The following is a 15,327-nucleotide window of genomic DNA, read 5'->3' on the forward strand; positions in this document are numbered from 1 at the left end:
GCAGAAAGTCTAGGTTAAAGGATTTCCTCAAGTATATTAAGAAAATTATAAGCGGTTGCTTACAAACCGACATCTACATGAAACATAAAAAATTCTTAGTGCTTCTTTGTGGTAACATTTGTCTATCAGCTGTCTTTATAATCATTTATTCAAACAGAACAATAGCTTGGACATTCTTTAACTATCCAAGTGCAAACAGGTTATCCACAGTGACTATCAATGTACTTGCCAAAAATATATATATATTTCTGCTTAACTAATTTGCATGAAACCCTCAACATGTCTCAGTTGATTGATATGCCACATATGCTTGTACGACGTAAGGGTTGAATTTATCAGCAAGGTGTAAAACAATCACTTGGCGAACACGTTCTTTAATACCCATGATAATTGTCATTTTCTTTAACCCTATACCTCCTTTAGTTGTTTAAAGAAAGTAGTATAGAATGTGTTTTTAGCTACCAGGAATGCATTCGAAGTTTCAGGAATTTAACATTGGTAATGACCACTTTTAGCTACTTACTGTGTTAAGCGCTGTCAGATTGATTGCATGGCATCGTCCGATAAGTTTAAATGGAGTGTAGTGTTTGACTGAATCGGGCAACACGGTTCACACCCTAACACAAAAGCATATGTATAGTTTAAAAGTCATTATTTATTTCCATAATATCCCACAGTTTCATGTATTAAACTAAGTAATCAAGGAAGGGATGAAGAACAACACGTCAGAAACACCAGAGTGGGTTTACGTTATTTTATTTATCTACTGGTTTCGGTCATATAATGACCTTCATCAGGATAGATTTCATGTATTAGTTACATCGGATTTGCTTCAAACATAGATATGAATACACAGCAGTATATAAACAAACAAGCACTCTTAGTTCGCTTTTTGATTACTTATGAAAACAATATAATTTTCTAACTTTACATAGTTTTGTGGCAAATGATTTGACTTGAAATGTTTACACGAAAGCTCATACCTATTTGATAGCTTATAAAAAATACAATCAATAACATAATCACCGAGATATCAAATGTCCGAAATATCGTCCACTGATGAACAGATGGGCGTAAATATTTTAAATATTTGTATACATTAATACAGTGCATAGGGCATTGACTAATAATTTGTCTTATTTGACATTTATAGTTTTTTGCAAGTCCATAACATTGAACATATTTGTCATATATATGTTGGTTGTTTTATTTAGAGTATGCATTTTTACGTCTTTCTTTGTATCATTACCAAAAAAATCTTTTACTCAACACGTGTTCATAATAAATTGCTGTTCGAAACTGTATGACTAATAACATGAAGTTAATTTCGATAATTATATATAAATTATCTTAAACGTTTCTGCTATTTGTTAAACTTGTATATTATATAATTTTTAGATTGAAATATAACAAACAAACACGTAATTAGATATTTTAGGTTCCATTTCTTTAAAACTAACCTCATATTTCTAATTCAATTTCATGAAGTTAGGCAAATTTAGGTTATTTCATAAAGTTACATTAAAAATAAACTGATTTCTCAAAACAACGGTTAAAAATAACTGGTGATCTTTCTAAATATTACATCATGACTAAAGTTTTGCTTTTTGATATTTAAGCATAGCTATGGACATTGGCTGCTTGCACCATCGCGTTCGATACATTGCGTGCTTACTAATGACATTTTTTACATTTTTTTACCTAGTCTTTTATTACTTGCATGCTAAGAATAAGACCAGTCCGCCGTTATGAATGCGATAAAAATTCATATGCTAAATTTTGCAATTTCAATTTTTGGTATTTATCGCACAAGGTATAACGAGTTTGGACAACAACAGTAGTAAATATCTCATTCTTATCATATTTCTTAACGTATGTTTATTTTCAGGACCTTTGCGCAATCGAGAGGAGATCAAGAGAACGACAATGCCAAATATATCGATGAGGCTGTTCAGATCGTTAGCACTGTGTTTCACAAATACAAACCCGAAGTACCTCCAAGAAAACATTATCCTGACCCAGTTGTGCTGAGTGTGAATTTAAATGTGTTGCACATATCAAGTCTTGACATTGTTGCTCAAACATTGGAATCAACAGTTGAACTTGAAGTTGTGAGTAGATATAAAACATTCTATAGCTTATGGTATCATCTTCTTACTGCAAAATTATTCTTGATTTTGAATACTGATATTATATCTTGATTACCAACCCTAAAACCATTTAAAAATCAAATCACTGTAAAACATCTGTTACAGTATAAGTATCAAAGTAGTTTAGTGTATACACATACTTTTTTATTGTTACGTAATGTTTATTGTTTCTGTGACGGGATTCTAGTCATTATCATTTCAGAATTGGAATGACACCCGACTGTCTTGGTATCCACTTGTTGTCAAGGAAATAACTGTGGATGAGAAAAAGATTTGGACTCCATCTCTACATATTTCAAATGTGTAAGTAACTTTAACATATTTTCTTTAATTAACAACCCGTATGAGTTTAAAACGTAACTTCTCCTGTACACCGCAGTGTTTAATTCAAAATATATATATATGTAAGTTGTAGATCGGATTTCTTATTCACTAGCAAAGAATATAGAAATTAAGGTCAACCCTGTGTCTGTCACAATATACAATAAATATTATAATTACGATATCAATTAATATTATACTTAAGATATATGTTAATTCTATATTTAGGGCTGGAGAGCAGAAAGAAGTCGACAGTCCCAAATTTGTTATCAAGAGCAACGGGAGAATCTACATGCATCGACGTTTGCAAGTTAAGACTTTCTGTGAAACAGATCTCACGGCATCCGTTGTAGATTGTGATATAATTTTGGGTTCAAACCTTCTAAATGAAAAAATCATTAATTTTGACATGAACAATTCAGCATGTTTGCTATCAAGAACTGCCCATTCGATTCAAGCTTCGATCGGCGAACCAAACCTTCGACTTGTCGAACTGCCAATGTTAAAGGCCGACGCAACGTTTCCAGAATTTGTATGTAGTTTAAATATTGAGGATTCGAAGTGCTGCAAAGGCAACACAAAAGGCATGTTTAGCTCTAATAATAACGCAGCTGCTGGGATACCACTTATTCCATATATATTCATATTGACTGTTTTATTACTTTTTATATCATGATCAATATGTTAATTTAAATCAAAATTATTTTGTACGTTAGAAAAAAAAACAAATGAACATTTTCTATTTATCTAAACAATACATTGAAAGCCGCTAAATTTAGCTGGAGGCATATCCTTTCCAACTAAGATGGTCTACCAAAATTAAACAAAAGTGAAAATACCCTCCTTTATTTAGAGTAGTTATATGAATTTAAAATGTCGAAGTCATGAACCCTTACAACTCATTTTGCATTATTTCAAATAAGTATTGAAGTATGAATATCATTACACATGGGATCTAATGACTTGATTCATAATATATCGCATACTAAATGCTTCATTCTTTGGGGTTGTTTATATAAATCAAGGAAAAAGTATATAAGTGTGGATTTACAATGGTTTATCATGCTTACAAGTTGTAATACCCATTTGTAACAGTATGTAACATACAGAGGATTTTGAATGAGTAAAGATTTAAAACTAAATTTATTGAACGGGTAGAATATAATTAATTATATTATGAAAGCCTCTGTCGAGCATAATATTATTTTATTTAACGAGTTCAATAAAGTCAGCAATGAACCTCAACAAATATTATATTCTATTTATCACATACCCATAATAACGACTGTTTCAATTCAAAAGAATCTATTTTCTTTGACACGCCTAGGCCTATAATTAATTAAGTTTAATCTTAACATAATGTTTGTAAAGCGCAAATGACGTCACGTAAAAATATATGCACGTAAAAATATATGCACGGTCTTGCAATACCAATTTTACGGTGTCGGAAAATCGGCACGAGTATGTGATAAACGATGATTTTATAACACTGTATCGGAATATTTTTATATTGATATATGACGCACACCGAAATATTAATGATATGTCGGTTTATCTAACGAATATTGTTTGAAAGTGCATTAAAATATATTTGCTAAATGCCGATTGGAAAATAATTATTAATATTTTGATTAAAATAATTACAGAAACGCTGGAATGAAATGCGTGAAATCATCATAAAACCAACTTAAATAGCTGCGGAATATTGTGACCTTGTACATTTCAATATATTTTACGAAGAATATTAATGTATAGTTAACTACATAGATACAAAGTTTATAAATCGTTCATGATACACCCATAACAAAAGGTCACGAAAACAACATAACTATTAATTTTTTTAAAATTTCATTTGAATTTGCATACAATATATTGTTTTAGACCTACATCAAAAGGAACATCAAGCTTTAAAGAAACAAAAAATATCTCTTTTGTGTTAAAAGCCCTTAGCTTGAGTGTATTTAATAAATCTAAAAATGTCGGCATTTTTCTGGTTGTAATGTAATAAATCAAATGAAACTCTCACATCTCATTTTGACAATTCTCGTATAACATTGCTTCATAGATTCATGCCATTTGAAAGAGTTTTATCTTCTTTGAAGTCACTGTTACATGACACTTCCTATAAAATGTACATTAGGTCGGAAACCTAAAAATAAGGCACACATACACATATCGTTGCTGACATAGTTTACTGTTGTTTTTTATATTTTCTAAAACAACTACCTGCTTATCCTACTCATTTAGAGACACTGTAAATATGTAAATATTTGGCCAAAGTTAAATGAATACATTAATAGTATATGATTATTCAGTCCAATGAACAAAGTTTGTAAGGTAACTTGAAATGTACAGTTAGTTAGTTGACAAACGTGTTTTCTTGTACTATGTTGAAGTTAACTGTTTTGACATTTTAATACAACGGCGCTAACACATTGCTATTCTTTTACATTTTGCAAGATTAAATGGTTTTGTACTTGAATCTTCATTAAAATGTTTGATAGGAAACAAACCTGTGTTTTGTATTCCTTTGTTATTGTTGTTAGTGTTATTAAATATGATTTTCGTACAAACATATAGTATAGTCTGATTTTATTGACCTGTCAATTATGAATACATTATAGCACTCATTTAAATATTCGGTCCAACTTCGGTTTTTTTCGTTTATTTTACGAGAATTAATATGGAGTATATCACTTACGTTTGGAAAACTCTCACTAGATTAATGTAGGTTCTTGTAACATCCGCAATAGCACAGTCGGTTTAGTGATTACCTAATGCATGAGGGGTCCGAGGTTCGATCCCCTTTTTTGACATTCTTTTTAGACTTATTCTTTCTTTATTTTAAGTACATTTTAATGAAAATGGTCAAGCGCTTGCAATTTGTCACCACGGATATGAACCAACTAAGAAACACTGAATTGTCACATTTTATATTGTATAATTACATTTATTGATTTTAATCGGAATGAATTTTCAGTATTAATTCTTAAACTTTGTTATATACAAATGTTTAGTATTTACAAAAAGGTGCAAAACATATTAAAAACGGAACAACCATAACTTAAAAAAACATGTTGAAAATAGTTATGAATAAAAAAAAATACTGGACATACTCTGTCTCGATCCTACAACACGTTGAACATCCAGATAAAATATACCAGTGGTTTACCCTATTGCACTATAACGGTCAGTGTAACTAATTCATAAAAACAAGATGAATTTAATCACATCTTACTGCGCACATCTCACGGAATTTACCGAACATTTATCGAATATTAATATATTCTGTGCATTGACCGTATAATCAGTATGGAATTGACAGGTTAATAAAATCAAACAATATAATAGAGGGTATTGAATGTGTGTATATTTAATACTTAATGTATTGTAAGAGTTGAATAAAATCATATGACACGCATATATTGAAACAGGCTATGTTTGCAAATGACGCCTCGTCAAAGTGTAATTATATTAGTGTGTCACAGGGTGAGAAAAATGTGCAGCCTGACCGGGACTCGAACCCGGGATCCTCGGAATACCGTTCCGCAGCTCTACCGACTGAGCTATCCGGCCGCTTACACATCTTCTCCCCTAAATTGTGAACAGTTCTGAACCGTGACAAGTGTAAAATAGATTTTGGTAAATGGGTTAATCAAACTCCTGCGTCATGGCTTATGTGATATCGCAATACGTTTTTTTAAGGAATGGTAACGTACAGTAACATCCAGTGAAGCTAGTGTGTCATGGACATATATTATAGACTCTTACTTCATAATCCACGAAGTGTACCAATTACTAGTAAGACTTATCAAGTGCAACAGCATGGCTAAATCTGTGGACAAAAAAAATTGAAAAGCTCATTAAAAAAAACACTTTTAAAAACACTAGCCTGAAACAATCCGTTCACCACAATAAAGGCCTCTTTTCGTAACAAATAACACATTCAAAAATGTCAAAATTACATTCAAGGCACTATGCTGTAACTGTATCATAATGTAGACGTTGATTTTTAGCTTTTGATTGCACTGACAACGTTTGTAAGAAGTAAGTGAAGTAATATTTTCGATTTCATTACAAAATATACCAGTACAGAGCAATGAATTCAACATTTCAAAGCATTCTCAGTCTGACCAGACAAAAAGGTATGTAACAGTTATGGTTTCAATTGCGGAAACGTTTCAATGACACCGAGATGGGTATAATTTTGCTAGCTAAGACGCTAAGAGAAAGTATAAAACAGCTTACGCAAGTCAACAATTACTAGACGAAGAAGTTCTCTAATTTCTCATAAACCTAAGGTTATTTTGTCTAGCTTGTAAAGTCATCAATATATTAACCTTGTAACCTTAAAAAGTGTGTTTAAACTATTAACAAAATTCCTGAGAAGAAACGGTACTTTAATTACACAGCTTCAGAGACAAGGGTGTAAAACATAAACTTAAAATTCAGGCCGTTATTTAACAAGATATACTAAACAAATAATAAATAGAAATACTTGTTCCTTTTAAAATCAATTTCTACTGGAAGTCAGATAGTAATAATCACCATTTGCATCAAACCTCAGTTGCAGTCTAAAATTCCGTCATGCCAATGATTTTATTAACTTTTTCAACCTTGACCAAAGCAAAATTTCCCTTGATAATCACGATAATCTGTATGTCATCACTTATTCAGTAATCTTGTGTATGAGTATTAGTCAGTCACTTGGTAAGAGCGAAAGCCTGGTAGATATATCGACCACCGAGATATGAGAATGGAATGTTGAAAAATCAATCAACATAAAAATTAAAGTCTACGTATCATCTTTGTACTCCCCTACAAAATAAATGAATAAAAAATGAAAATGTGAATCAATACAATCAAACACCAAACATATGTTTTATCATTGTTCATCGCCTATTGGATATATACTTTGGCTGATAGTCACACGAAAGTGTCGGATTAACGGTTCTAAGTTCTCTTAGCTGTTTTCACATCAACATATGACATTGAATTCTAAATGATACTTAATTTCTGCTTAATTAAATCAAGTATTCAGTTTTTCACCTATCACCTATATTAAATATAAACAATCAAGCAAGTGTTGCAGTAACGATATTTCTTCGTGAGTTAGTTTGATTTCACTCAAGTTATTTCATAAAACCGTCTGAATGAAGTTAACAGGTAGATTTGTTTTATCGAAAACTTTATTTAAGAAGTAGAAACAGTTTGCCTTGCAAACAAATAAACTGTGATATAAAGCAATTTTTTAAATAAGGAGTTTAATGTCTCTCTATTTTTTAAGGCTCTTTCAGCGTTTTTCTGTAGCTTTCAAAATAATTATATTCAAAGATAACAAAAAGATAAATATCAAATATTTGCATGATGTTATTCTAAAGAAAACCATAATAGTAAGCAGTGTACATGTTGTAAGTTAATCGTACAAAATCATATTGATATTTAATTGAAGGTACACTTGGCATCATATTTGCAAAACCTCATGTGGGATGATTTTATACAAACGTTTATTGCAGAAAAACCTGGAGCAAGGTAAGGGTGTAACTCTCTTCGTTTATTTTTCTCGGGATTTATTGTCACGCATCGATGATCATGCTTGTTTTTGAAGTACATTTATTATAAGTTATTCGGGGCTTTAAGAGAAATGTTATCAGAAGGAATTCTCAGTGCAATCCGTCTTGATGGATATAAGAGACATGTCAAGTTGTTTTCGTTCTGATACAGATTTACAATTATGAGTGCTACATTTGCAAAGGCGGATTTGCCTTAAATACAAACATGTGCAAAAGGAGGGTTTTTTTATAAGTTTACACAAACAGTATCAATTTCCAACAAAAGATAGTTCTAATTCAAATACATTTACAAGCAATGTAAGCATGGATTATTGTGCTTCATTTATAGCATGTTAACAAGAGATTATAATGTTATATCTTAGAGATAAGATATCAAAATAAATGTTCTTAGAACATCGAAGAATATTTCGGAGAAACAAGCAAATTAACTGCTTCTCATGTTCAATATATGATACGGCAAGGGATTAGAAATAGTTCGAATTACTAATCCACTTACCAAAAATCCTGTCAACAATACAATAGAGTGCTTATAATACAATTTCTTTTATTTCTTAGAGACGATGTTGCTCCTGCATAGTTTTAGTTTTACACTGTTTCTGTTTGTGTCTTCTTATTTGTACGGCAGCATCTCGTGTTTCAATGTCAGTTGTTTTCATATTCTTTTACGGAGAAACAAACTGTTTTCAAATAAGCAAAGATATTCTCAATATATCAGAAGTCAATGGATAAGAAATAGTTTGAATAACTAATCCGCCTACCAAATATCCATCCTCTCATCAATAGCAAAAGTATTTATTTTTGTAATACACATTTTTTAAATAAATATTGTTCTTTTTAATACACATTTTTTTTAAATACACATTGTTAAATTACCGTGAATAAGTGCGGCACGGTATGGAAATGAACGTAAACCTACCCTGTTATATAGCTAATCGCGAATATAAATTTTCTAACCCTGCCATCGCGAATTCATGAATTCGTGGAAAAACCTGAGGATGGGGTTTTCGCGAAATAGAGATCACGCGAATATAAAGTGATTTACAGTATACATATGCTTTTGTTTTAGGGAGTGAACCGTGTTGCCCGATTCACAGTTTAACACTACCTTCCAGTTAAACTTATCGGACGGCGCCATACAATCTGACAGCGCTTAACACATTAAGTAGCCAAAAGTGGTAATTCCCAATATTTAAGTCCTGAACCATCGAATGGATTCCTAGTAGCAAAAGAAACATTCTTCACTACTTTGTTTAAACAAATGCAGAAGGTAATGAATTGAAGAAAATGATAATTATCATGAGAATTAAAGAACGTGTTCGACAAGTGATCGTTTTTCACCTTGCTGACAAATTCAACCCTAACATCGTACGAGCATATGTGGCATATCAATCAATTGAGACAAGTTGAGGGTACCATGTAAATTAGTTAAGCAGAAATATTTATATTTTTGGCAAGTACATTGATAGTCACTCTGGATAACCTGTTTGCACTTGGATAGTTAAAGAATGCCCAAGCTGTCTTACAACCAGTTTTGCAATAAAAACGAGTTTTGTAATAATTGTATTGCAAAACCTGTTGCGTTGACATAATTTTATTGCAATTTTATAACAACCGATTTTGCAATAAAAACGAGTTTTGCAATAAATATTTTTATATCGGATTTTATTGAGAATATACCGTAGACATTGTAAAATTTATCTTTCTATAAAAGGATTGACATGCAGGGATTATATTCGGAAATAACGTATACATGTATATGTTTCAACAAAAATTAACATGCTAAAAGTCATTTATTTTTTTCTCTTTTATCCTTGTCATAAGGTCGAAACTTACCAGTACTTTAAAGAAAGAGTTAATAATTTTTTTGCAAAACTCGTTGCGATGACATAATTTTGTTGCATTTTTTTCAACCAGTTTGGCAATTAGAACGAGTCTTGCAATAGAATATTACAATATCATATTTCTGTTGAAATCATACACTAGACATTAGGAAGTTTATCTTATAATCGTTTTAGATAAAAATTAACATGCAGGGATTGCATTGGAATTATGAATCATGTATATAATTTTACAAAAACTTACATTTTAAAAGTCATTACATTTTATATGATAATTGAATGAATTATGCATATTTACATTATCAAAAACAACTGTAGATTTGCAAACACTTCAGCTCAAATCTCTGTGATACAAATACATGATCCTGTTATAACTCCAAAACTAACACGTACTTATACGAAAATGTTGACAATGTTATTGCCAAAGTCGTTGCGATGACATGATTTGGTTGAACTATTTTCACTCCTAATATTACAATGAAAACGAGTTTGGCAATTATTTTATTGCAGACATGATTTTATTGCAATTTTATCACAACCGATTTTGCAATAAATATTTTTATTTCGGATTTTATTGAGAATATACCGTAGACATTATAAAATTCATCTTTCTATAAAAGGATTGATATGCAGGGATTATATTCGGAAATATCGTATACATGTATATGTTTCAACAAAAAATTACATCCTAAAAGTAATTTATTTTTTTCTTTTAATATATATGATGATTGAATGATTATCATGAATTATCAGTACATTAACATTTTCAACAATTACTGTAGTTTTGGAAACTCTTTAGTTTAAATCTCTGTGATATACATACATGATCTTGTTATAAGGTCGAAACTTACCAGTATGTTAAAGAAAGAGTTAACAATCTTATTGCAAAACTCGTTGCTATGACATATTTGTGTTGTAAAACAACTGAAATAACCGTGATATACATACACGACCTTTTAATGAGATCTAAACTTATCAGTACCTTGAAAAAATAAATAAATACGACATTCGAAATAATTTTATTGCAAAACTCGTTGCGTTGACATGATTTTATAGCAAACTCATCACAGCCGCATTTCCAACCACAGTTGTTGTTGAAAATGTAAATGTCATGATGATCATTCTATGATCATATTCATTTAAGAAAAGCATATAAGACTTTGAGAATGTAAATTATTGTAAAACATATACATGTATACATTATTCCCAAATTGTTGTAAATGTCCTGATATGTCATGATGATCATTCTTTCATCATATATATTAAATAAATAAAACTATTGCAAAACTCGTTTTATTGCAAAAATAATAATAATGTCTTAAGTATAATGTCAATTAAATCAGATAGAAAAAAATATTTTATTGCAAAATTCGTTTTTATTGCAAAACCGGTTGTGATCAAATTTCAATAAAATCATGTCAACGCAACGAGTTTCGCAATAACATTATTGCGAAACTCGTTTATTTTTCATTTTTTCAAAGTACTGGTAAGTTAATCACAGAGATTTCAGCACACGAGTTTCCAAAACTACAGTTGTTGTTGTAAATGTAAATGTCCTGATATTCCATGCATTTTTTCATCATATATATATATATCAAAAGAAAAAAACAATACTAATGAACTTTAGAATGTAAAATAATGTTTGATCATATGCATATTATACATTTATTATTCCCGAATAAAATCCCTGCATTTCAATCCTAATATACATATGATGTCTTTTGTATAATCCTAATAAAATCCGATACAAAAAATATTTTATTGCAAAACTGGTTGTGATCAAATTGCAATAAAATCATGTCAACGCAACGAGTTTTGCAATAAAATCATTGCGAAAGTCGTTTTCATTTCTTTCTTCAAAGTACTGGTAAGTTAAGACCTTACTCGTATTAAAAGGTAATGTATGTATATCACAGAGATTTGAGCACAAGAGTTTCCAAAACTACAATTGTTGTTGTAAATGTACATGTCCTGATATTTCATAATGATTATTCTTTCATCATATATATTAAAAGAAAAAAAAAAACTAATGAAATTTAGAATGTAAATTATTGTTTGATCATAAGCATATATTGCATATATATTCATTATTTCCGAATATAATCCCTGCATGACAATCCTAATATACATAGATACATTTTATAATGTCTTTTGTATAATCTAAATAACATCTGATAGAAGATATTTTATTGCAAAACTCCTTTTTATTGCAAACCCGGTTGAGGTCAAATTGCAATAAAATCATGTCAACGCAACGAGTTTTGCAATAAAATAATTGCGAAACTCGTTTTTTTTCTTTCTTTAAAGTACCTGTAAGTAAAGGCCTTATTACAAGATCATGAATGTATATCACAGAGATTCCAAAACTACAGTTGTTGTTATAAATGTACATGTCCTTATATTTCATGATGATCATTCTTTTGTCATATATATATTAAAAGAAAAAAAACTAATGAAATTTAGAATGTAAATTATTGTTTGATCATATGCATATATATTGCTTATTCCCGAATAAAATCCATGCATTTCAATCATGATATACATGATACATAAATTTTATAATGTCTTTTGTATAATCTGAATAAAATCCGATAGAAACAATATTCCATTGCAAATCTCGTTTTTATTGCAAAACCGGTTATGATCAAATTGCAATAAAATTATGTCAACGAAACGAGTTGTGCAATAAAATAATTGCTAAACACGTTTTAATTGCAAAACTGGTTGTAACAAAGCTATTGTTCAGTTTGAATAAATGATTATAAAGACAGCTGATGGACTAACGTTTCCACAAAGAAGCACTAAGAATTTTCAATGTTTGATGTAGATGTCGGTTTGTAAGCAACCGCTTAAAATGTTCTTAATATACTTGAGGAAATCCTTCAACCTAGACTTTCTGCGATTTCACTTGGCTGACTTATTTTAGGATATCCAACTTTATTGATATTTATCCTTCAATTGCATTTATTGAAAAGATACCATTTTATTATAAAAATGGTTCTGAACCTTTGATGGATTGATACTGTTTAAAGTTTACAGATGTAATTTGAACATTTAGGTTCGATGTTTCATTATTTTGTTTGACATTAAGCAATTATTATAAATATCGTGCAACACATTTTGATACGCACTCACGCGTATTAAAATATATAAACTGCTTATCGTGATGTATTAAGAGTCATTAAAAATTTATTTTTAAAATATTTTCTTTGGAAGTTCGCCGAATGTGGTTTATCAAAAAATGAAAGCCAGATTAGGGACATTTACATCGATTTCACGTTCAAAATTTGCATTTGATTGCAAGGTTTAAATCCTAACTGAAACATTAAACTTTAAAATAAATATTTCCTATACACACGCCAAAGTGAATGCCTTGTCATCAACTGTACAAGAGAGAAACTCCCTTATTGTTCGATAAGAAAACAAATGCAAGTAAACATATGAAAAATCAGATCATCAAGGAAGGGCAGCGTCCAATAACCATAGTCCCTACAAGACTAAGCACAAGACCAACGGCAAGGAGCCCCAGCAGAAAACCAAATAAAAGTAGTACAAGGCACAATGCAAGCACTGACGGGGGAATTACTTTATGAAAACATAATAGGTTGTAATAGAAACAGACAAAGAAATTAAGATTGCAGAAATTAAGATTTTATTACAAATAAATTGCAACCCATAAGAAAACGAATGCAAATTCAAAACAGTTATTTTAAAGCTGAAACAATTTGTTATAAAAGTTATTATGAATCAATATCAAGGTTGATAATAAATGTGTCTAACTGTATGTGTGATACCTATAATTTCTGAAACTGCATTGGAATATAATTTCATTTTTGGTTAATTCAAAACTTAGATAACGGGAAACACTAAGATTACACACATTGGCTTCTAAATTTTGAGTTTCGTAAAATTCACGTACTGTTCACATATATGCAATACGATAAAGAGACAAACGGCATCTAAGAAGAACAAAAAAGCAAGCTACACTTATGTCATTTTAGCCATTGCCAATACATCTGCTATAAACCATTTCAGTTTTTCATTTACGGAGCCATCCAGGCTCAGTCAATCAAAGCTGTATAAATTTCAATTGTGTCGTTTTCAGCGCTTTTCTGTAGCTTTCCAAATCATCAATTTTGAAAATCAGAATCATGTATTTGCATGATGTAAATCTAACGAAACCATAATGATAAGCAGCGTGCATGTTGTAAAATAATCGTACAAAAAACATATTGATATTTTGATTGAAGGTACATTTGGCATCATATTTGCAAAACCTCATGCTGATTGATTTTATATAAACGTTTATTGCAGAAAGACCTGGAATAAGGTAAGGGTGTAACTCTCTTTCTTTAACTTTCTCGGGATTTTCTTTAACGCATCTTTGATTATGATTGACTTTGAAGTACAGTTATAATTAGTTATTCGTTTTTCTTCAAATTACTTTAAAAGAAATGTTATCAGAAGGAATGCACAGCGTAATCAGTCTTGATGGATATAAAAGACATGTTAAGTTTTTTTCTGACTCTGACTGCTACTTTTGCAGTGGCAAAGTTTTTTATATAAGTTTTAAAAAACGATATCATTTTCCAACAAAATATATTACTAATTAAAATGCATTTACAAGCAATGTAAGCATGGTGAATTATGTTTCCTATATAGCATGTTAACAAGAGATTACAATATCATCCTAGAAATAAGATATCAAAATAAATGTTCTGTAGAACATCAGATAAGCTAACAAACTACCTGTTTTCAAATAAGCAAAAGTATGCTCAATATATCATAAAGAAACGGATAAGAAATAGTTTGAACTATTAATCCGCTAACCACAATACCATAGAGTACTTTTAGAATACAATTTATTTTATTTCTGAGAGAGGACGTTGTTCCTGCAAAATCTTTGTTTTACACTGTGTTTTCTAATTTGCACGGTAGCATATCATCATCAAGAAGTCTACCTTTTATAAAGGATTCAAAATATTTGTCAAGATTAATCCGTTCTAATTATTGCTCCCCTCCTGCGAATGATACACCTGTGACGTGCAAAACACCTTTGTATATTTATGTTTTCTGCATCTGTTGAAGATCGAATCTATTTACAATAATATGAAGATAATGTTAAAAATAATAACTCCAATCCCTTAATTTGTTGAGATGAAACAATCTGTTTGTTTATAAAATCTTAATACATTTTTTTTTTCGTTTTGTCTTTGTTAGATGTCAGTGGATAAATTAGTAATAAAATGGTTATAATATAAAAATTATACTTGGATCCGTCATTTTTGTTAGCACGATGTGTTGTTATAATATTAAACCCGTTATAAACTCAATTAAAGCAAAACGATTTCATGTTGATGAGGTTACAAATATATCGTTTACTTTTTAAAAAAGCAACATGAAAATAATAGATTTTAACTTCTATCAATACTATTTTTAAATAAA

General features: G+C 30.2%; 1 protein-coding gene across 2 annotated transcripts in view; it reads left to right on the plus strand.

The window, feature by feature from the left end:
• LOC132719329 (neuronal acetylcholine receptor subunit alpha-5-like) overlaps nucleotides 1-3,419 on the plus strand; it is a 34,748-nt gene extending 31,329 nt beyond the window's left edge. For both annotated transcript variants that reach the window (XM_060703104.1, XM_060703109.1), the window contains exons 2-4: nucleotides 1,889-2,111; nucleotides 2,353-2,453; nucleotides 2,700-3,419. In XM_060703104.1, coding sequence (XP_060559087.1) covers nucleotides 1,889-2,111; nucleotides 2,353-2,453; nucleotides 2,700-3,147 — 772 coding nt within the window. In that variant the 3' untranslated portion in view covers nucleotides 3,148-3,419. The remainder of the gene's footprint in view (nucleotides 1-1,888; nucleotides 2,112-2,352; nucleotides 2,454-2,699) is intronic.
• Nucleotides 3,420-15,327: the final 11,908 nt, after the last annotated feature.

This window comes from Ruditapes philippinarum, unplaced genomic scaffold (genome assembly GCF_026571515.1).
Source record: "Ruditapes philippinarum isolate M1 unplaced genomic scaffold, ASM2657151v2 ctg961_1_1_1_1, whole genome shotgun sequence".
Taxonomy (NCBI): domain Eukaryota; kingdom Metazoa; phylum Mollusca; class Bivalvia; order Venerida; family Veneridae; genus Ruditapes; species Ruditapes philippinarum.